This window comes from Nerophis ophidion, linkage group LG08 (genome assembly GCF_033978795.1).
Source record: "Nerophis ophidion isolate RoL-2023_Sa linkage group LG08, RoL_Noph_v1.0, whole genome shotgun sequence".
Lineage (NCBI taxonomy): Eukaryota > Metazoa > Chordata > Actinopteri > Syngnathiformes > Syngnathidae > Nerophis > Nerophis ophidion.
In genome coordinates, this window is record NC_084618.1 from 67,234,824 (window position 1) to 67,258,816 (window position 23,993).

The 23,993-nt window shown below is 41.0% G+C and overlaps 2 protein-coding genes across 5 annotated transcripts; one reads left to right on the forward strand and one right to left on the reverse strand.

The window, feature by feature from the left end:
• The first annotated feature begins 78 nt into the window (after positions 1-78).
• LOC133558280 (PAXIP1-associated glutamate-rich protein 1A-like) lies at positions 79-2,892 on the forward strand. 2 transcript variants are annotated; one of them, XM_061909527.1, is made up of 5 exons: positions 79-339; positions 541-721; positions 1,964-2,288; positions 2,366-2,454; positions 2,534-2,892. In XM_061909527.1, the coding sequence occupies exons 2-5, from the start codon at positions 562-564 to the stop codon at positions 2,767-2,769; spliced, it is 810 nt and encodes a 269-aa protein (XP_061765511.1). In that variant the 5' UTR covers positions 79-339; positions 541-561; the 3' UTR covers positions 2,770-2,892. The 2 variants fall into 2 exon arrangements, with proteins under 2 accessions (XP_061765511.1, XP_061765510.1); XM_061909526.1 differs by having other exon boundaries at positions 83-339; positions 541-736.
• A 1,433-nt stretch (positions 2,893-4,325) lies between these two features.
• LOC133558281 (ceramide synthase-like) lies at positions 4,326-23,432 on the reverse strand. Of its 3 annotated transcripts, none has more exons than XM_061909529.1 (7): positions 22,912-23,432; positions 12,852-13,060; positions 12,681-12,764; positions 11,280-11,505; positions 10,753-10,848; positions 6,092-6,201; positions 4,326-5,965 (listed from the first exon to the last, which is right to left on the reverse strand). In XM_061909529.1, the coding sequence occupies exons 2-7, from the start codon at positions 12,974-12,976 to the stop codon at positions 5,710-5,712; spliced, it is 897 nt and encodes a 298-aa protein (XP_061765513.1). In that variant the 5' UTR covers positions 12,977-13,060; positions 22,912-23,432; the 3' UTR covers positions 4,326-5,709. The 3 variants fall into 3 exon arrangements, with proteins under 3 accessions (XP_061765513.1, XP_061765512.1, XP_061765514.1); XM_061909528.1 differs by having other exon boundaries at positions 22,920-23,431; XM_061909530.1 differs by lacking the exon at positions 22,912-23,432 and adding an exon at positions 21,821-22,355.
• Between the last annotated feature and the right edge of the window lie 561 nt (positions 23,433-23,993).

Sequence of the window (23,993 nt, forward strand, 5' to 3'; positions counted from 1 at the left end):
AAACACTTTTTTTAGATAACTGAATAAATGTAATTCCCGCCTGATTCTCAGCTCGGCTACACCGGAAATGACGCCTTAACAGGTCTCCAAAACTACCCTTGCGAAGGGCTGCCGCACTTTCGCCACATTCGACATAATCCACATGATGTTTAGTCGCATATCCGTGCAAGCTGTTTATTCGGTCCAAAATGGCGCTATGTTTACGTCCGTGTTTTGTTGTTTAATACTCCTAAGCTAGCCTCATGGAGAGTCCTAGCCATTTAATTCACATGGGGAGATAACTTTACTCAATATTTCACCGACGAGAACGCTGCCTGCAGCCACGGCGCCATACATTTGGTAATAATGACGTCTTAAGAAGCTCGCGTTGTGTTTAGGACTTTTCATTAATAACACAATGGCTTGATATTAGCTAATGAAATGAAATTGACGAATGTTCGTTTAATGGTGCTGATCTGCTAATGTGCACCACCTGTTAAGTTCTACATGCCTGGCACAGCTATTACTATACCTTAACTTTATTGTCGTCTTGTTCCTCAGACTTTTACGTTGCATTGAAGTATGCAGGCTGAGGCAACAGATTCGTCCCTAAGACAGGGCATTGAGGCTCTGGGTGTAAAGGACGAAGAAAATAAAAATGAAGCCTGCAAAGAGAAAGAAGAAGAAACCGGAGAGAAACATGATGCGGAGATGCCAGCTATTGCAGAGGAAGAGGGGTCAAGTAAGGATGAAAAAGGTAAACATTTATCAAAATAAAGTAAACATATGTTATATTTGAAGTGCATGAGGGAAATTCAACTGCTGGGTGATGATCCATCCATCTTCTTTGTCCTGGGTCTTCCCCAGATGTGCCCTAAATACCTCCCTACGGAGGTGTTCGGGTGGCATCCTAACCAAATGCCCGAGCCACCTCATCTGGCTCCTTTCGATGTGGAGGAGCAGCGGCTTTACGTTGAGCTTCTCACCCTATGTGTAAGAGAGAGCCCCGTCACCTGACGGAGGAAACTGATTTCGGCCGCTTGTACCTTTGAATCTTTTCCTTTAGGTCATAATCCAAAGCTCCGATCGGTAAATTGAGAGCTTTGCCTTCCGGCTCAGCTCCTTCTTCACCACAAAGGATCGATACAGCATCCGCATTGCTGAAAACGCCATCGATCCGCCTGTCGATCTCACGATCCACTCTATCACTCATGAACAAGACTCTGAGGTACTGTACTTGAACTCCTCCACTTGGGGAAAGATTTCCTCCCCAACCCGGAGATGGCACTCCACCCTTTTCCGGGCGAGAACCATGGACTCGGACTTGGAGGTGCTGACACCCATCCCAGTCGTTTCACACTCTGCTGAAAACCGATCCAGTGAGAGCTGACGATCCTGGTCAGATGAAGCCATCATGACCACATCATCTAAAAAAAGCAGAGACCTAATCATGCAGCCACCAAACCGGATGCCTTCAACGCCCTGACGGCGCTGAGAAATTCTGTCCATGAAAGTTATGAACAGAATCGGTGACAGAGGGCATCCAACCGTCTCTGAAAACGGCTCCGACTTACTGCCGGCAAAGCGGACCAAGCTCTGACACTGATCATACAGGGAGCAGACCGCCACAATCAGACAGTCCGATACCCCATACTCTCTGAGCACTCCTCACAGGACATCCCTGGGGACACGGCCGAATGCGTTCTCCATGTAGACTGGTTGGGCAAACTCCCATGCACCCTCAAGGACCCTGCCGAGAGTATAGAGCTGGTCCACAGTTCCAAAAACAGGACAAAAACCACACAGTTCTTCCTGAATCCGAGGTTCCACTATCCAGCGTAGCCTCCTCTCCAGTACGCCTGAATAGACCTTGCTGGGAAGGCTGAGGAGTGTGATGATATCAATGCCAAACTATTTATTTTTGTTTGTTTACACAAAATGTCATCTTATTCTCTCATGTCACTTTTTTTCTTTTTATTTCCAGCACAAGAAACAGGGGAGCTTGAGGGTGATGCGCAGACAATAGCGCTTCAAACAGACGCATCACTTGTGGAAGAAGGAGGGACGCCCAATGCAGACAAGGACAGCGAATGGGAGCTGGTTTACAGCGACGAGGAAATGGAGGACCCCAAAAACTGGATGCCCGCTCCTGCCGAGATCAAGAGACTCTATGAGCTACTGGATAAAGGCGAGATGCTGGAGCTCAACTTTGTGCCTCTTCCCAGGAGGCCGCCCACGCCCGAAAACACCCTGTCACCTGAGAGGGAGGATGATGACGATGCAGAGGAGGAAAAGGAGAGGGAGCGGAAGTTAGTAAATCATTTTGGCGCCTTTTTTTTTTTTTTGCAAGGATTATGTACTCAAACTGAGTTTTTTTTATCCACAGGCCGCCGACTCCAACAGAGTTTGATTTTAATGAGGAGCAAACGCAAACGACCCCGAAAAATTCCTTCATAAACAGACGCAGAACACCAGGTGTGTATTCCATTCCACTGCACCCCATCAATTTTCAAAGTACTCTGACATAAATTGTTTTTTTCTCTCCTACAAACAGGCTCATCTGCTCGCTCCTCCGTCAAACGAGAGGCGAGGCTGGACAAGGTGCTATCAGACATGAAGCGCCACCGCAAAATCGAGGAGCATATCCGGCGCACGGGGCGGGATCTCTTCAAAAGCGAGAAGAAGCTGGAGGAGGCGCTGTCGCCCAATAGCCAGAAGGAGCGTGACAAGGAGCGGGAGCGAGACAGCAACCCCAACACCATCTTCTCCCCCAGGCAGAGGAGATATTGAACTGTACTGAGAAGGCTCTTTTTCTAGTCTAAACTTGACTTTTTTGTAAATGTTATGATATTTGTATGTTTTTTATGTCTGTTTTGTATTATAGCAATAAACATGCTAACTTGTTGCAGACAACGTGCATTAAAGTGTCACATTGGTTGTGAAAACTATAACTAGACAAAATGCAATCATTTTATTAATATTTGGGAAAACTGGTAGTTTGACATTGTAGTGCACAAAGACCATACAATAAATTTGTAACCAGCACACACGTTCATCTTAAGTGGAATTAAGTGTTTGAAGCACCGCAGTAAACCACAAAAAGAGTTAAGCAGTAACTCATGCCTTGACAGTATTTGTATATTTTTCATAGTATATTTTCACAAGAAATAACAAGACAAAATATTGTACCAAAAGTTACATTATTCATGCAGGCCAATCTTAATTAATTGGAATAACATATCAGGAGTTCAATTTGGATTATGAGACCAATTAAATGCTCAGGAAATAATACTTTGGAATGCAGGCCAGTAAATATAAAATAAACAAAAAAGTTTGACAAATTTGGGCCTAAGTCCTGGTTTCGATCCTGAGTCTGGGGTCTTTCTGTGTGGAATTGGCACGCTCTCCCGGTGACTGCGTGGGTTCCCTCCAGGTACTCCGGCTTCCTCCCACCTCCAAAGTCATGCACCTGGTGTGGGGTTGATTGGCAACACTATATTGGCCCTAGTGTGTGAATGTTATCTAACTGTGTTGGCCCTGTGATGAGTTGGTGACTTGTCCAGGGTGTACACCGCCTTCCGCACGAATACAGCCATGATAGGCTCCATCAGCCCCCACAAACCCCAAAGTGGCAAGCGGTAGGAAATGGATGGATGGATTTGATGACACTGAATTGGGTTTTTAGTAGCTGGAAACTAATATCAAAATGAAGAAATACTATTATTCTATCCTGTCAATTCTTGACACATATATTTTTTTGATTGAACTTTATTTACTTTTTCTAAATATTTAAATTCATTGAACTTATTTAAAATTGCTTGTCATAAAATGTGTTAATTTGATCAATGTATGCATATGTAACTTTAGTTACTATAGAATGTTATACGTGCACTGGCTTTTTAAAAAAAAAGCCTAGCTGAACTTTAGTACTGTAGACATTGTATTTAGTTTTATTTGCCTTCGTCAGCTATATTTTCGATGTTATTTTTAAAATCAATTTCTTTAATGTTTTTAAAATGACTTAACTTTGGCACATTTCGAAACATTTTTAAATGTGCTTTAAATATATTGACAATATACTGGACACTTTCAAGATCAGAGAATAATTTTATGGTAACATTTTTTTTAAAAGGACGTCCAAAATTAATCTTAGTTTTTTCCAGTCAAAATTTTACCTTAAAATTCAACTTTACCGAAAAATTTGCTCGGAAGTAGGAACAATTTTCACAATGTCCTTATTTAATTCCTTCACCGATTATAACTTCTATTACCCTCTTGCGGCCTCCTGTGAAACAATAGCGCGGAAAGATGGCACAGAACAAAAAAACACAAACAATACGACAGAATGAGGACAGAAGTATATTTCAGATAAGTTTGAGTAACATTGCAGCCTTCGCACAAGGCTCAGAAGCATAGAGTATAATATGGATGCATAAATATGCATTCGGAACCACAAACCCAAATAAATAAATAAATAAATACAAATAAATAACAAGCATTTGGTGGAATATACAGTACATTGGTTGAAATGTTCTGGTCGGGAAGCTGTGGACACGGGAGGCTGGGTTGGGGTGTTATGTTACTCTAAGTTCAACATGCCCACAGGTAGTTGTCCAGATGTTTTGGCACACACACTGCTGTCTTGATGGTTTCTTATTTTTCCCCCATATTCCTCTGACCTATTTCCAGAGATTACAGCTGCCGGTTTTAAACAAACACAAAGTGACAAATCCAGCTGCTTTGTCCACGACGACGGTTCATAGAACCTGTGGCGCAATCTGCACAATGTGAAAGGTCTTTGAAAAAAACAAAACATGTACATATCGAAAAACAAACCCACAACACTGTTTTCCCTTCAAACATGGCAACATTGCAAGTAATCAATAATGCCCTTTGACAATGCTTTGCAAAGTACCTTCTGCTAAATATGACGACGAATTGAACACAAGTGGAGGACGAGCCAACTAAAACATCCAAGGAAATTCCTTTAAAAATGTGTTGCCGCTAAATGGAATGGAGTCATATCTACACGTAGCTGCGTGAGGGTAGTTGGTGTAAACTAAATGGAGCGGAAGTGTCATTGATTGGTGGAAAATGAAACACTGTAATAAATAATAATACTGACATGAAAACAAGGACTTTACATAGGCTATGTACACCCGTCACGTTTGTTGCCATCTCCTCTGAGGGTGAAAAAGGTGGGAAAAAGGGGGATAAGGCAGCAGAATACAGTCTTATGAGATGATCTCAGTCTCCAGGTTGCTTACATGTCATGACAGTGACTACATAGATACAGAGAAACACTAACAAGTTGAAATACTGCTAAGCCAGGACACCCCCCCCCTTTTTTTTCCACTTTCTTCTAAACTTGAATTTGGCCTTCAGTCTACAGCAAAAATGTTCTAACATACAATATAATACATTCCTATGGACCCACTCGTCTTGAGAAGTCATGGTTTTGTTCTACAATGAAGGAAATGGTCACTATGCTTGCAAAACATCCAGGCTAGATCCTCCCTTTCCTGTTACAGTGCCTGATGACATCATTGAATGTTTCCTACAAAGCTGGAGTCGTTGAAGGCCAGCAAACCAAAAGGTCATTGGACGCCTGCAAAGACTCTAGCGTTATTTGAGGCCATCGTCTGTAGCTTTTCACCAGAGCCATATCGCTACCTCTCTCCGTGACAGTGGTACATTCTGATCTCCTCCCGCCTCCGCTCGCCACTCTTCTCAGTGAGTGGCCAGCTCGGGTTCTGTGGCGCTTGCGTTGTAGCCGTTGGCCGGCTGAGGACCTGCTGTGCCGCCCTCCGTGGTGGCGGCGCCGGCGCGTGGTCTCCAGGAGCGCGTGGAGCCCGTGAAGAGCCGCAGAGCGCCCCTGCAAATGAGGGAGAACCAATAGAGCTGGGGGGCCATGAGCAGGGAGGCCCCGAGGTTACAGTGCCAGGGCACCGACAGCGGGACCAAGTGGAACGGAATGGACGCGTACCTGCACCCGGCACAAGGGAAGACACAAGGAGTGTGTTGAAGTGAACGCTGCTTCTTGAGTGCAGGTGGGAGTTTTGAAAAGCTTGGTGAGGACATGAGAGAAGAGAGATGGAGAGAAAAGACGTACCTTCCATAGGCGTAGTAGAGGTAAGGGAAGAGGAGGACTCGACAGATGAAAAAAGTGATCAGCATTAGAGCCCCGTTCACTTTGTGCAGGAGAGTGTGTTGCTGTTTGTACTGAGAGCAGGAAACAACACAAAGAGAGAGACAGAGAGAGAGACAAAGAGGAGCAAGCAGTACAGTTTGGTTCAAGCGGTAAGTATCTTTGAAACAAGTCTTTAAGTCTTACTGTACATTCTGCTGGGATCAAATTTGACCGCAAGAGCATGAATTTGACGACAAAATATTGTTGACAATAAGAAAATGATATGAATGCCTATGCACAATGAAAATTTGGGGATTAGTTTATCTTGAGATAATAGAACCTTTTTATGCCGACTCCCCTCTGACTGGCTTACTGACGTCAACATCCGCGCTCATTACCAAATTGGAAATTAAAACTAGCCTTTGCGTGCAGATTCATTTGTGACTTGAGACACAAGAACGGCAGTTTCTCAACATCGCATTTTGACTTGATTTTGATTCTTCAGTTTTCATGGTGAGGTGGCGACTTGTCCAGGGTATACCCCGCCTTCCGCCCGATTGTAGCTGAGATAGGTTCCAGTGCCCCGCCGCGACCCAGAAGGGAATAAGCAGTAGAAAAATGGATGGATGGATGGAAGTTTTCATCAGGTACTTTACGCTGTTATTTACCAACTCTAAGGAAATTTCAAGTCCTATAACTGACTACTTACTGCCCCTTATGCCTCCTGGCCATGCTTAAATTTTGAAGTTTATTAAACAGACATACCACAGTTTAGACAAAAGTTAGGTCTTTCTTTTTTTAGATTTGATCATTTTATTTAAAGGGGTCATATGATGTTTTTTTTTTTATTTGTGGTCTACCTAACATATAACAGTGGTTCTTTAGTCAAAATGTTGTATACATTACATTTTGTAGACCATTTTTCAACCGCTATCTGACCATCTCTTCACGCGTAGTTATTTAAGGGCCTCCACTTCGACAGCATCCCATCAGCCATGTTGTAGTTTTTAGCGCTTCTATATGGAGTTTATTTACAGATATAAGTTACAACTATATGCTACTGCAGTGGTTCTCAAATGGGGGTACACGTACCCCTGGGGGTACTTGAAGGTATGCCAAGGGGTACGTGAGATTTTTAAAAAATATTTTAAAAACAGCAACAATTCAGAAATCCTTTATAAAAATATTTATTGAATAATACCTCAACAAAATATGAATGTAAGTTCATAAACCGTGAAAAGAAATGCAACAATGCAATATTCAGTGTTGACGGATAGATTTTTTTGTGGACATGTTCCATAAATATCGATGTTAAAGATTTCTTTTTTTGGGAAGAAATGTTTAGAAGTAAGTTCATGAATCCAGATGGATCTCTATTACAATCCCCAAAGAGGGCACTTTAAGTTAATGATTACTTCTATGTGTAGAAATCTTTATTTATAATTGAATCACTTGTTTATTTTCAACAAGTTTTTAGTTATTTTTGTATCTTTTTTTTGAGAAAAGTTCAATACAGACCCCTACAAATGAGCAATATTTCGCACTGTTATACAATTTAATAAATCAGAGACTGATGACATAGTGTTGTATTTTACTTCTTTATCTTTTTTTTCCAACCAAAAATGATTTGCTCTGATTAGGGGGTACTTGAATTTAAAAAAATGTTCACAGGGGGTACATCACTGAAAAAAAGGTTGAGAACCACTGTGCTACTATTTAATAGAAATGGCAACAGCAAAAGAGGTATGTGCATGTACGAGCCAGTCTGCCCCACAAAAAATGATAGAGAAAAAGAAGGAACTTAGACGACAACGTTAAACTACAAAGGCAGACTCGCGCAAAGCTCTTCGGGTAAAACTTTATCTTATATGGAGATATCCGCTGACCTCACCAATAGGATTCACGGCACTAGTAGGGCAAATTCCAAACAGCTCGTTTATAGAATGTATGAAGGAAGGCAAGATTGTTTTATAAATATCTCCGCCATGGTTCGATGTCACATTTTCAAGATCCATGCAGATCATAAATACACAAAAAAACTGCACCGATAGGTACATAAAGTTGGTTTTGCATACCGGGCAATGTTTAAGCGGCAATACATATCAGTGAACATTTGACATGTAAATATGTGAGATTGTAGCTAATGTTGGTGACATCGTTTCTCACTTCTTAGAGATAAGTTGGCAAACAAATACAATTTTTTCAAAATTACCTCTTTGGTTCTTAGATTTTATGTAGGCACAGGCAGTCGACCAAATATGGCGATGTTGACTTGTGCGGACGCTTTATAGTAACAGAAAGAACCCAGTGGCATGGAACTTTGATTAGTTGGTTCCACTGTAGTCCGAATTAAAACATGACGTTTTTGCGTGTATTGTTGGGGAACTTTTATGTGAAGTGATCACAAAATGGCATACAACCAGCAAGGAGCTGTCGATTCAGTCTCATCTAGTTTGGGGTCAAGTGGAAGAACATAGCATTATTTGGCTCAAATCAACACTGGCATGTAAACAGGGGTTCATAATATTCAGAGAGATCTTCTGATCATCCCATTAAATGTTTTTTTTTTGTTAAACTTATTGTTCATTTCTATCTTGTGTAATGCTTAATATGTATTATTATTTATTAATAATACATAATTGTTGTCTAATGTAATAAATATACATTTATATACATATTTTCCTTGGCTGAGAGGTAAAAAAAACTGTTTAAAAATTAACTTAAATATCACGATTCATGTTCTCATTATTTGTTTTGTAAATGTTTTTTAGCGTCAATGAATATTTATTATAGCTAGAAATATATAAATAACTTAAAATAATATTTTTTTAAATAAGGAATGTATTTAGGTAGCACTGTTGTAGGTACTTAACAATAACTCTAAAAAAAGTTGGTTCTCAGAGATGAATAAGGTATACAAATTAGAGTATAAGACATGTAAGTAAGTAACAATGGCTAGTATGTTTTCATGACTTAGGTGCAATAGTACATCTGTTACAAATCCATGTGTTAAAAAGTAATTAATGTTGTATTTCCGCATTTCATATTTCATACAGGAGCAAGTTTTGACAGGCTCAATACTGCGTTTAGGATTATTGACAGTGTGTAAAGTTTACATACCAGAATTAAACATAAAAATGACATTGTGCCAATTTTAGTTTGTTAACTGAGTGCATGTGAAGTGCCAACGAGAGGAATACACTGCAGGACGAAGGTGATCTGCTTCAGGGAGATAATGCTTAAGAAACACAAGCTTTTATTCCTCCATTCACAGTAAGAAATTGTTGTAATGTCACAGCTTGTAATGCGCGGTCGTTTATCAAACAAGCACACAAACGGCCAAACGGGGCGGGTGCTGAGTGATGCCAGACAAGCTGATAGTGTATCTGCTGAACATCGAGCGTGTGTCAACGTGAGATGTTTATTCAAGCAAACTACGTTACTATGTGATGACTGGTGTTTCAGAAAGAGCTGCTGCTCGTGTTGAGAGTCAACGGGAGCCATGTGCAAGTGAAAAACAAGTTGCATGCTAGGAAGGAGCAGAGATGTGTGTCTGTGTGTGTCCCCACCAAGAGCGACAAATGAAAATGAAGAAAGCAAAGGGCGAAAAAGAAGGCACGTTTCCACCAAAAGTTTGGTTGAGCTCTCCATGGTACAGTTCAGAACGCTGTGGTCAGCAATAAAGATAATTTACCTTTGTCTGCAGTCTGTTATCTAGTGGACTACTTCCGATTTCATTGACGATGACAAATTGTTAGCCATGAAGGGATGGGTCCCTTTTTTTATAATCATCTGCTAAACATTTTGTAGAAAATTGTACGGTTAACGTTACGCTACAAACCAATATGTCAATCCAAACTGGTTATTCACCTTTGTAAAGGCAGCAAGAAAAGGAAGAAGCACAATGCTGTGTGTGCACGCATAGTGTACTCTCATTATTTACTCAAACTGCAGAGAGGACTACTTGGTCTAATAGAGGTAAGATGTGTTTTAGAGTTATATATGCTAACAATGTATACAATATTCTCAAAATACACAAGAAAATGTTGATAAAATAAAAATGACAATTATGAAAGGAAATGCAGAGCCACGACAAGAACATATGCGGGTTAGACAGAGGCAGTCCGGGTGGAACTAATCTGAAGGCATGTAGATTTCCAAAACTAGTGCAGAGGCAACGGAATAGTTACGTGAGATTATACTTCTACGCGACCCAAATTAATTTGAGAAACTGTTTACTGTTTTACTCAATGGGTGCTGCTACTCTGGTGATCTAAAAAGTTCAAATGGGCTAAACAGTAAAAGTGACAAACACTATATTGTCTATTTTTACAATTTGGAGAAAATATTGTCACGAGCTTTAAATGCGTTTTGATCATGTCACAATTCTGAATGGTGCGTTTATCCTTCCTTTCCCTTTCCTCTTGTGAAGTGACATGTTACCCATCAACAGTGTGTCTTGCTCTACTGTATCACAGCACTCGTTTCGCTTTCACTGCTTTTGACAATAAAAAGGGTAATATACGGTCTGTACTTCATGGTGGAAACGTAGCTCTGAAAAAAAAGAAAAAAAAGAAAAAAAGATACGTAGCTCTGAAATGGCACGTGCCTACACAACAATAACACTCTTACTAAAGGCTTACTTGAATGAGTATTTTTCCTAAGCAGACGGACGGAGTGCTGAGCTCGGCCATGAACATTACGCCCTGGAAATAATCACCCTTTCCTTGACGCACAAACTAGAAGAGGGAAAGAAAGAGAGAGAGAGACAGAGGCTAATCACTGGTCCAGAAAACAATTATACTTTCTGCTCTGCTGCAGGCAGGCTGCAGAGAGCAATGGCTATAATTATGCTTGCACTGTAAATACTATTTCAGCTGCAAGTCAACAAGCAGAAAAATGAGGGATCACATCAGTCTCAAGTAATTTCTCTAAACAGATACAATGACATTACATGCACTACACATTTTTTGAGCGTGTTCCCATATTTACATGAAAAGTACCATTTAGCTCACTCTGCATAGAAAGACACATTTTGCACCTATACAAGCAAAATGCATGTATATAAAAAACATGAATGTTAAAATGAAAAAGATTTACTCTAAATATGCAATTTCCCCCATAAACATGCACCAGCAGTTAGTCTTAAAAGAAGAGGTCTGACAGTTACCACAGAAACAGGAAAGCAGACGGTAACCATAACAACGTGGTGCAGCACCATGAGGAACTCGCGACGCAGGTAGCTGGTGAGAGCCGAGACCATGTGCTGGGGGGCAGGCGAGGCCTCCTCGTGCCCTTTGACCCTCAGCTTGTACCAGTAGCACATAAACATGGCGTAGATGTCGTACACGAAGTAGGGGACGGCGAACATGATGTACGTGCTGGTCAGCCAGTGCCTGGGGAAAGATGGGTAATAAGAAACAGCAAAGACAAATCTCCATGGAATACAGTCTTGAGGCGCTGGAGAGACAAAACTTCAGTGAAACAACTGTCAACACACTTTTTAATGTCACCTTGTGTATGTGTAGACAAACACTATGTGTCAAGGGCCTCACAATCCACAGTTATATTTTAAATTGTTCTCAATTTTTAAGTAATGTTTGTAAGATAGGGGTGTTTAAACTTTTCCTCCAGACAATTTAATACAGAAAAATCAAAAGAATGTGGGGTCCACTTTGACATTTTTTAAATTTTGTACAACATGCAAAAATAATCCAATAGGTTGAATGAATCACAGTTGCTACAAAACTTTATTTACCTTGTCTGTGGCACTTTTATAGCGATATTGTTGTTTGTTATCCATTACTTGTTGTCGAAGTACTAGCTGCGTTCTCGCTGCGCCTTTTGTTCTTCTCACTTTTTCTGTTTTTAAAAACTTCTTTAAAAATCGTACTATATTTGTAGAATGTGCCGCACACTGGACACACCTGTAGTTGTAGAAATGTGTAAAAATGTATATCTATATAATTTTTTTTTAGCCATTTTGATAGATTGTGTTTTTAAAAAATCAAATTACTATTGATGTTGGATTAATCTGCATTAAAACAATAATTTTGACATCCATACAACATACAATATTTTGGGGGTAAAGTCTCTAAAAAACGGGTCGGCTTATATTCAGGGTTTGCATATTTATACATGCGAACCAACAGGTGGGGCCACACAAAGTTTCAAGTTTTTCTTTCTGTCACTCACAGACATCATTGAGCTGGCAACACAAAGACCCACTTAAATAGGGAAAAAAAGTGGATGTGAGCAAGTTGGCAAACAAATGAGTTTTATGATGTTAATTTGAATATAGAGTATAGTGAGCTGCTCAGACATATGATTATCTATTGTTTGTCTTAGATTATACAATATTTTTCCAAAAACGTGTCTTGAAAAAGAGGGGTTGTCTTCCATTTGGGGCAAATGCAGTCATTTTGTTGCATGCCCGTCCCTACTTTGGATGCACCCTTCTCTATTAAGATAGAGAAGGGTGATATAACGATATAAACAAAAGGCAGTTTGTGCACAGTGCTGACACCTCGAAATCGACTGACAATGTTGTGATGGACATGGGGTGACTTACTGGTCCTCGATGATGTCATTGCAGGAAGAAGCAATAATGTAGCCAGCTGACGAAGCCATGACCGCCTGAACCGACGACACCAACCTAGAAATCGGACCATTAGCAAGGAAGATGACAATCTTTAGCACTATAAGTGTCTGCATAGAAAGTGACAGGTCCGGAGGGTCCAACCTGGCCGACACGATAACAGCATCGCCTTCGCTCCATCGCAGCGCTGGGATGGACTTGAGGCACTGCTTGGACAGAAGGAAGAGGCCGGGAAAGAACACAGAGCCAGCAGCGAGGAAGGTCAGCATGGTCCCTGGCCGTCCTGTTGGTCTTAAGAGGCAAAAAGTCCAGTGGCTAATCTGGTCCTGGAGACGTGTGACTCTTTGTCCTCCCTGGAAAAAGTGAGAAAAGGTCAAAGGGTAAAACAATCAGCTGGTATTGATCCAACTGTTGTTTGCACTTGAGGGTAAACTATCAAAGTCCAGAAACAAAACTAAATCAAGAGGACATCCGAAAGACAATCTGAATGTGGCAGAACATCTATTGTCAAACTGCAGAGTTCTGGTTAAATATGTGGTTTCTTTTATGACGATATTCTACAACAAGCAATTATTTTACTATATACTTTTGTAAAATCTGTCAGCTTTGTATGCAAACTCCACACGTTCAAACTGAGATTATAACCAGGAATTCCTCAAGGCAAGGCAGACAGTTGACACATTATTACACCATATTTCCCGTGTTTTGATACAATGTATTCAACATTTACTCATCTAATTTCTTGCAAAAGGTTTTGTTTTCTTTCTAGCGTAGCCCTAATACCCCTACGTTATATATTTTACTGTAACCAGTAAAATAAACAGCCAGTTTTAAACCTCAAACAAGGAAAAAAATATATCTGTCTGCAAGGTCTATAGTGATCTTGGTATTGAAGGGACACTTGGTGGTTATCGTACATGTGAAAATTAATCGGCTACTGTTCAGTATCTGACGATTTTCGTGAGAAAATATGTAAGCAACATTGCCGATTACCGCCGATCACCTGTGGCTGACACTATTTATTTTTAGTCATGTGTTTCCAAACACAGAGTGGAGTCGCTTCCCTAAGCTAATAATCACTTTTATTACACAAATTAAACTGCATTTCTTAATATCATAATAAAACATCATTATAACTGAAGGGTAGAGGTCTTTGGGCATCTTACGATACTTACACTTAGACCAGTGGTCGACAACCTTTACAATTTAAAGAGCCATTTTGACCCGTTTCACAAATGAAAGAAAACAATGGGAGCCAAAAAACTCTTTTGAAATTTAAAATGAAATAACACTGTCTAATCCCCCTCTTATCCCCACAATTTCCCCCTCTGTCTTCCTTTTTTTCTCTTTCTAGCAGCCCAGCTGCACCAAATGATAGTATGAATAAATTTAATAAAGTCTAATTTAAATAAGGCAACAAGAGAAGTATCCTACACTTCTCTTTTGTAAAGTAAATCTGAACGGCCGATATGGGCATCTACATCAACTATATGATTTGCCTGAGAAGCTGGACAAGACAAAAAATAAATAAATAAATAATATAAAATAAGATAAAAAATTAAAAAAAATTGAAAATAAAATGAAATAACACTGCATATAAAGTTTGTTTTTGCTTCGTGCTATGTATAAACAAACTATTATGGGTTGCATTTATGAAATCAATGAACTGCAGAGAAAACGAAATACAATTTCTGCATGCAACAAAACGTTTTTAACTCCGAAAAAGACGTCGGGTTGAAGGTTAAGTAAAATACTTATTGTTTATTTAAGTCCTCCTTGAAGTAATAAAAAAAACACAACGCCGAACTTGAATTATCCACTGGCAGAGAACCAAAAATGTCGTCCTCTCTCTCTGTGCTGTCATCCTAATGGCATCGCGCAGTCAGCTGCCAACCTGAATAATAAAATGTCTATTTCGCTGAACAATTAAAAAAATGTAAATATATGCAAAATTATAGAAAATTTAAATATTTATCATACTCGGTCAAGATGATTTCTGCTTCTGAACCGCAGCGCACAGCGTCTCCACATTAGGGCTGTATGACATCACCTTTATCTTCACACAGGATTGTAAACTCTCATCTGGGAGGCGTGTGCGATGTTTGTTTTTAATAAAGTTCATGCTGGAGAACGCATGCTCACATACATATGTGGATCCAAAGATCGACAGGACTCCAAGTGCATACTTTTTCATGTTCACATAAAAGTCGGGGATAGCGTACCAAGTTTCGAACACGAGTTTGCCTGGTTTGGGGAGGTTTTCAATATTACACCATTTGTGATTCTGAGCAAGAACGGCCTTCTGGCGTGAAACAGCTTCAAGGTCCGCTGTCAGGCGCTTTAACTTGGAAATCCACATGTGTTTGTCGGCGTCTCCGTCCTGCAGCAGCTACAATGGAGCGGAAGGTAGGGGAACACCCTGGACAAGTCGCCACCTCATCACAGGGCCAACACAGATAGACAGACAACATTCACACTCAGATTCACACACTAGGATCAATTTAGTGTTGCCACTAGGACCACTTTAGTGTTGCCAATCAACCTATCCCCAGGTGCATGTCTTTGGAGGTGGGAGGAAGCCTGAGTACAAGGAGGGAACCCAGGCAGTCACGGTGAAAACAGGCAAACTCCACACAGAAATATCCCGAGCGCAGGATGAAACCCAGGACCTTTGTATTGTTTATTCAGAAAAATTAAATAACAAATAAAGATAGAATACTATTAACCGCAACATGGAAGTGTAAAAAAAACTCAACATTTCAATTTGTACACTTTCAGAATGTGGTTGTTCTATTTTTGTCTTCATTTTTAAGTTATCGTGTCGTGATTTTACTAGTCCGGCCCACTTGGGAGTATATTTTAAATGAGTTTGACACCCCTGATCGAGAGTTTGTGCGTTGCTTGCTGCACAACAGCCACCTTGGCTTGGTTAACCACAGCTTTTTTTCCCCACTTCAGGGAAGAAGTCACGTGACAGAATAAAAGCAATACGCAGGGACAGGGGTTAGTACGCGTGCCTCACAATAGGGAGGTCCTGGGGTCTTTTTTTGTGGAGTTTGCGTGTTCTCCCCGTGACTGCGTGAGGTTCCCTCCGGGTACCAAGGCTTCCTCCCACCTCCAAAAACATGCACCTGGGGATAGGTTGAATGGCAACTCTAAATTTGCCCTACAGTGTGAATGTTGTCTGTTTATCTGTGTTTGCCCTGCAATGAGGTGGTGACTTGTCCAGGGTGTATAATTGCCATCCTTGAGACCTTTGAATTCGTGAGATGATAATAATCCGCTAATGAATGAGTATATCCTTTCGGCCACCGTGTTTAATGGAGAAGTCTGATCTACAAAATTTGCAGGCAGCCTACCACTTTCCCTTCAAACTGTTCTGGATGAATTGTAATTATTTTTTCCAATCATTTTGGAACTTGCAAGCGTACTTCTTCTTCTTACTCGTCATCGCCATGTCTCTTCTTCGTTCTTCTGTTTCGTCTCTTTTACGTTTTTGGACATTACTACTTGCCGTAGTTTTGAAGCAATGCATGATGGGAATCCGGATGTTGTGTGTCAGTGTACTAACGTGCTGGCTGGAATAAACACCCGCTGAGAAATAGCTCCGTGCCTGCCTACTTTATGGGTTATAGATAAACCTATGCATAACGGATACATATATAATAGTCTCCTTTTCAGTTGAGAGAGGACGCTGAAGGCAGTGCCTTTAAGGCACACCCCCAATATTGTTGTCCGGGTGGAAATAGGGAGAAATTCGGGAAACTGGTTGCCTCGGGAGATTTTCGGGAGGGGCACTGAAATTCGGGAGTCTCCCGGGAAAATCGGAAGGGTTGGCTAGTATGCCACGATGTAGTAACCCGTCTTCTGGCCGAATGCAGCTTAGATAGGTTCCAGCACCACCCACGACCTCGTAAGGAAGTGTTTTTCAATCTTTTTTGAGCCAAAGCACATTTTTTGCGTTGAAAAAATCCGTAGGCACACCACCAGCAGAAATCATTAAAAAACGAAACTCAGTTGACGGTAAAAAAGTTGTCGTTGCAATTGTTGGATATGACTTAAAGCAAAACCAAGCATGCATCAATATAGCTATTGTCTCAAAGTAGGTGAACTATCACCACCTGTCACATCACACTCTGACTTACTTTGGGTTTATTGCTGTTTTAGTGTGTGTAGTGTTTTAGTTCTTGTCTTGCGCTCCTATTTTGGTGTCTTTTTCTCTTTTTTTTGGTATTTTCATGTATCAGTTTCATTCTACAATGAGGTGGCGACTTGTCCAGGGTGTACGCCGCCTTCCCCCCGGTTGTAGTTGAGATAGGCACCAGCGCCCCCCGCAACCCCAAAGGGAATAAGCGGTAGAAAATGGATGGATGAATGGACAAGTTTCATGTCTTCATTTGAGCGATGTTTCCCCCAGCTACTTCGTTTTAGCACTCAAGAATATTTCAGTTTGTATTTAACCTTCTTTGTGGGGATATTGTTGAATGTCATGTCATGTTCGGATGTACATTGAATTTGCTCCACAGTAAATTTTTGCTGTTGTCCAGCATTCTCTTTTAGTTTACTTTGTAAACCAGTTCAGTTGTAGTTCCGTTCTGCATAGCCTTCCCTAAACTTCAATGCCTTTTCTTAGGGGCACTCACCTTTTGTTTATATTTGGTTTAAAGGCCTACTGAAATTAGATTTTCTTATTTAAACGGGAATGGCAGGTCCATTCTATGTGTCATTCTTGATCATTTTGCGATATTGCCATATTTTCACTGAAATAATTTAGTAGAAAACATCGACGATAAAGTTTGCAACTTTTGCGTCGCTAATAGAAAAGCCCTGCCTTTACCGGAAGTATGTGTGCGTGACGTCACTGGTTGCAGGACTCCACACATATTCACATTGTTTATAATGGGAGCCACCAGCAATAAGAGCAATTCGGACCGAGAAAACGACAAATTCCTCATTAATTTGAGCGAGGATGAAAGATTCGTGAATTAGGATACTGATAATGAAGGACTAGAAAAAAAATTATTATTATTTTTTTTTTAAAAGGACATCTCTGGGCGGCGGCAGTGTGAGCGTTTCAGATGTAATTAGACACATTTACTAGGATAATTCTGGAAGATCCCTTATCTGCTTGTTCTTTTAGTAGCGTTTTAGTGAGATTCTAAAGACATACCTCGAGGTCGGATGGCTGCGGTGAACACGCAGTGTCTCAGAGAGAAGCCGAGGAGCCAAGCTCATAGCTACCTTTTTTGACAGCTACTGCAGGAGGAAGTCCCATAATCCACTGATTTCTCCGGTAAGACTTAATATCACAATTTTCCCATCCAAAGACATGCTAGTTGACATAGAGAAAACATGTTCGCTTGACCGCTTTGCTTCACAACAAACAAAGAAACACCGGCTGTGTCTCGGTGCTAAAGACAGCTGCAATCCACCGCTTTCCACCAACAGCATTGTTCTTTATAGTCTCCATTATTAAATGGACAAATTGAAAAAGATTCAGCAACACAGATGTCCAAAATACTGTGTAATTACGCCATGAACAGAGACGACTTCTAGCCGTGTTTGGTGCCTCGCTAATATATCCCCTCCAACACGTCTCCCGTCCAAAGGCAAAACCTAGTAATTAACTTCTAGCTGATTTTGAGAAAACAAAGGAAAACCAATCTATCTTGATGCTGTCTTACAAAGATCTACAAAGTCGTTTTTCTTGAGCTTTCATTTTCTTGCCGATCGAACCATGGATTGAATCTGCTCTCATGAACCACACTGTGCCCTTTCTCCAGATATTTTATCACAATCTCGGGTGGGCCCCATTCTGCGTTTGCACATTGGGCAAAAGCTGTGTACAGCGCCCAGTTTTTATTTTGACCTCCACAGTTATCTGCCCAAAAGAGTATGCAAGGGGAAGAATCAAGAACAATACATTTAATGAAGGTACTTGCAACGTCCTGGGCCAATCTTCCAAATATCCCCTCGTGCCATAATATCACATAATCAGGCTGACCATTGGCCCCCATTCGTGCAAATGTCTCATTAAAGACAATAAGGCGACTGACAAAGAAGCTTCGATTGGTCCCTTGAGATACTAGGTTTTTCTGTTGTATCTACGCGGTTATGTGGTAGTTGCTAGGTCCTGCCATGCGCCTAACAGCTTTCTTACGGAACAAATTACAATATCGCATACACTAATGTAAAGCATAACACCTAGGAACTCCAAAATTATTATCAGCTCAGTTTTGACCAAAATTGAGTTACTGGGTTTTGCCTTTGGACGGGAGACGTGACGTCTTGTGTACGGCGTCATCATTCCGCAATGTTTTCAACAAGAAACTTGCGGGAAATTTAAAATTGCAATTTAGTTAACTAAAAAGGCCGTATTGGCATGTGTTGCAATGTTAATATTTCATCATTGATATATAAACTATCACACTGCGTGGTCGGTAGTAGTGGGTTTCAGTAGGCCTTTAAGCATCAGACACCTTTTTACCTACATGCTGCCTCCTGCTGTTTCCGACATTTACAAAGCAATTAGCTACCGGCTACCACCTTCTGATATGGAAGAGTATAACGTGATAAATCTGCCAATCTCCGGACAGTACATAAACTCAACAACAACACATCATTTGCAGACTATAATTACTGGTTTACAAAACATATTTTTAACCCAAATAGGTGAAACTAGATAATCTCCCACGGCACACCAGACTGCATCTCGCGGCACACTAGTGTGCCGTTTGAAAAACACTGTCGTAAGGGACATGCGGTAGGAAATGGACGGAGGCTGCAGGCCATTGAAAAGCAAGTTGTGAGCCACGAATTGACCCGTGACCTGTACTTTGGACACCCATGAAGTCAGATCAGATCAGACCACCATTAACTGTGTATTTACGTGCTATTAGTGATGGGTCCGGCAACACTGATGCATCGGCGCATGCGTCGAGCTCATAGAACGAAACCCTGTGTCGGTGCGTGTACCGCTTATGAAAGTCACGTGACCGATCATGAGTGTTTTGGTCAAGTGACCGATACGCGAATTGCGTCGCACTGGCACCTGCGCGCCAACTTGTGTTTATAACGAAGTGTATTTTTCAATGAAATGCTGCTGCCAACAGAATCGCCGCACTTCTGTCGTTGTTTAATTGTCATTTATCGTCGTCGGAGATCATGGAGCAGTCTTAGGCAAAAAAAAAGATTTCTGCCGTGTGGGAATATTTTGATCTTATATCGGAAAAAAAGTATTTGTGTTAATTTTCTTGTCGTTTCATCCTGTTCTCTCAAAGTTTCTACTCGATCTGCTATTAGGGCTGTAACGGTACGTGTATTTGTATCTGTATTGTCCCACCCACACAACCATCTGGTTTTATTAAAAAGCAATAACAGCTAACCCCTTTGATAGCTCAATTGGTAGCGTGGAGGACTGAACTTGCTATTGCTGAGTTCTGTAGGGCACTGGTTCAAATCCAGCTCGATGGATCTCTGTTTACGTTTTTGCCATGAATTGATTAACGTGGACCCCGACCTAAACAAGTTGAAAAACGTATTCGGGTCTTACCATTTAGTGCTCAATTTTACGGAATATGTACCGAACTGTTCAATCAACTAAGTTTAAATCAATCAATCAAAAGTGCGTATTCAGAGCGCATGTATTTAAAAAAAAAATAAAAAAAATTCCCAGTCCATAAGTATCCTCATTCACAACACGTTCTCTTAGATCTCAATGTTATGATACATGCTCACATTATTAATTGACTGTATCTAAAACAGATATAAAATATTTTTATTTAAATGAAGATATTAAATAATCCTAAATGAAATACAATGACTTGGTTTATATTATTGTATATACTAGGTCAGTGGTTTCAAACTCATTTTAGATGGGGGGCCACATGGAGAAAAATCTACTCCCAAGTGGGCTGGACTGATAAAATCCCTGCACGATAACTTAAAAAGAAAGACACCTTCTGTGTTTAAAAATAGAAGAAGCACATTCTGAAAATGTGTTGTTTTTTATACACTTACATGTCGCGGTTAATAGTATTCTATGTTTATTTGTAGTTATTTATATTTTCTGAATGAATTATTTGATAATGTTCATCAGTGAACTCAATGGTGTTCATTTTCAATTTATCAAGACAAAAAATATCAAAATCAGATTACAGTATGCCATGTACAGTGTGTAGTTTGATCATTTTCCTCGATTGATGTACTAACATCATGTGGTTTATTTTGTGCATATGTACCATCATCCAGAGATACAAATAATTGCTATTGCAACATCCAATAGACACATGTAGAAGAGCTGTTTCTTTCATTCAAAAATTTCAGGTTAATTTGTATACTTAGCAAACTCATGCCGCGAGCCGGATAAAACCTGGCTCAGGCCCGCGGGCCGTACGTTTGACACCCTTGTACTAGGTCATAAAATCAATGTCAGTTGAGTCGGCCCATAGGTTGCCTGTAGGGATTTTTAATGTCCAGCAGATGTCAGTACTTAGTGACATAGTATTGACACAGTATCAATACAGTTTTGCAATGTGTCGAAACGATACATGACGCCTCATCAACCCATCACTATGTGCTATTCGTTTTGTTCACAATGGACTTTGTGACTCATTTAAAGGCCTACTGAAACCCACTACTACCCACCACGCAGTCTGATAGCTGATATATCAATGATGAAAGATTAACATTTCAACACATGCCAATACGGCCTTTTTTGTTTACTAAATTGCGATTTTAAATTTCCTGGGAGTTTTTTCTTGAAAACGTCGCGTAATGATGACGTGTACGCTTGACATCACAGGCTGTTAGGAAATGTGAGCGCTGCGCACACACACAGCTAGAAGTCGTCTGCTTTAACCGCATAATTACACAGTATTTTGGAGATCTGTGTTGCTGACCCCTTTGCAATTTGTTCAATTAATATTGAAGAAGTCAAAGTAGAAAGATGGAGTTGGGAAGCTTTAGCCGTTAGCCATACAAACACATGGTGATTTCTTGTTTAAAATTCACGGAGGTGAAACTTTACTATGAATCACAGCGAACATGGATACCAACCGAATGTCAACCAGCAGGTTTCGGTGAGAAAATTGTGGTAAAAAGTCGCTTCTTACCGGAGATCAGCTGAGCTCGTGCCGTCCATAAAGCTGCCGTCGACTTCCCTGAGACACTGCGAATCAACACACCCGTGGACACACACCTCTGACTATCAGGTACTGTTAAACTCAATAAAACGCTAGCAACACAATAGAAAGATAAGGGATTTCCCAGAATGATCCTAATAAATGAGTCTAAAAACATCTGAATCCGTCCCAATGCAATCGCGTTTTTTTTTTTCCTAGTTCATTGCTATCAATGTCCTCAAACACGAATCTTTCATCATCGCTCAAATTAATGGTGAAATTGTATTTTTCTCGGTCCGAATAGCTCTTTTTGTTGGAGGCTCCCATTAAAAACAATGTGAAGATGTGAGGAGCCATCAACATGTGACGTCGTCGCCTGCGACTTCCGGTAGAGGCAGGGCTTTTCTCCAGTTGGAACTTTATCGTAGATGTTCTCTACTAAATCCTTTCAGCAAAAATATGGCAATATCGCGAAATGATCAAGTATGACACGTAGAATGGACCTGCTATCCCCATTTAAATAAGAAAATCTCATTTCAGTAAGCTTTAAAAAAAAAAAAAAAAGTCCCATTAGTGACATTGCGCCATTTTGAACCCCCAAATAAGGGATGTGCTGAAAAGTGTTATCTATAATGCAAGTCCAAATATGTCACAAGAAGCTTGGGCTTAGCGGCAAGGGCGGAATAATATAAGTTGCTTTGAATAGAATCAAAGTGAGAAGAGATGACGTTTAATGTCAGGCGTGGAAGTGCGCATATGTCATGTCTCGACGTGCAAGGCATGACCAAATGTGCGCTAACAATGACGTTAGCTAACGCTAGCTTACACTGTCAGTCCGTCCCCGCCGGCTAAAAAGGCTTCACTTTGTCAGCCTCTTCTGTTTTTCAAACAAAACAAGACGGCAGCCTCTCACCGCCAGGCGGGGACACCAAGCAGAACTGTTTAAAGCAGCCGCGGCGTTTCGTTACACGGGACGGAGAGTTTTGTTAGCATGTTACTTGTTTGTAGTGGTTAGCATTGGGCTAATGTTACATGTACACACATATCATCCACATTCACAAAGAAAGAAGATTTATATCTACGCAGAGACCGGGGGTGGGGTCCAGTCAGCGTCGGGTTGAAACCCGCGTCCTGTGGAAAGCGTTTAAAGTGGTCCCGGGGGTCTCCTCCACGACGATCCACATGTTTGTGCGGCCACTTCGACGACGCCTGAAGGGTTAGCAGCGGCGCGCTAACGCTAGCTTGCAGCAAGTTAGATCGAAATCAACAGCGACTAGTAGCTTCCTTTTTTTTGGTTTTAATCGTCTCATAGAAAAACAGCAAACACTTTTTTTTTTTATTCAAAGCCCCGGGTGTCAGTCCGAAGACGTCGGCTGCTGGTCCGGCGTCTGTGTCATCGCATCTGTCTGAGTGTGATGCCACTGCTGCCTCGCAGATGCGACGTTTGACTCAACACAGCGGACTGCTGCGCCAGCTACTTGCTAGCAGCAGCTTGTGGCGTGACGGCGAGCTTTTGGCAACACTTCCACACCATTCTCTCCACCCGCACTTCATGTGCGCGTTGGACATAAAGAAAGTCCCCACCCCAAACACGTCAAAAGGTGCAACACATCAAGTGTACGCCGGTCAAGGCAGGGCACCGTTTTATGACAGACATATGGCATCTGCACCCCTTTAAAATAGAAGAAAATTATAGGGTGTTTACGATTTAAAAAGGAAAAACATGAAGAATCCGTGTTATTGGACTTTAATTTACAGGAAAAAAACAGATTATTTTTTTTGGGTGTGCAAAAGCTATAAAAAAAAAGTCCGCAATAAATTAGAATTGCAACAAGTCGACATTCAATCAAACATGATACACCCATCTATTTTGTTGGTTGGGGGGGCGCATAATAAATGAAAATAACAAAACATTTTCTACTAAAGACATGCACCTGGGGATAGGTTGATTGGCAACACTAAATTGGCCCTATAGTGTGTGAATGTTGTCTATCTGTGTTGGCCCTGCGATGAGGTGGCGACTTGTCCAGAGTGTACGACACCTTCCACCCGATTGTAGCTGAGATAGGCGCCAGCGCACCCCGCAACCCCAAAAGGGAATAAGCGGTAGAAAATGGATGGATGGATCGATTATTTAGCATACCACTAGATCAGGGGGTGGCAG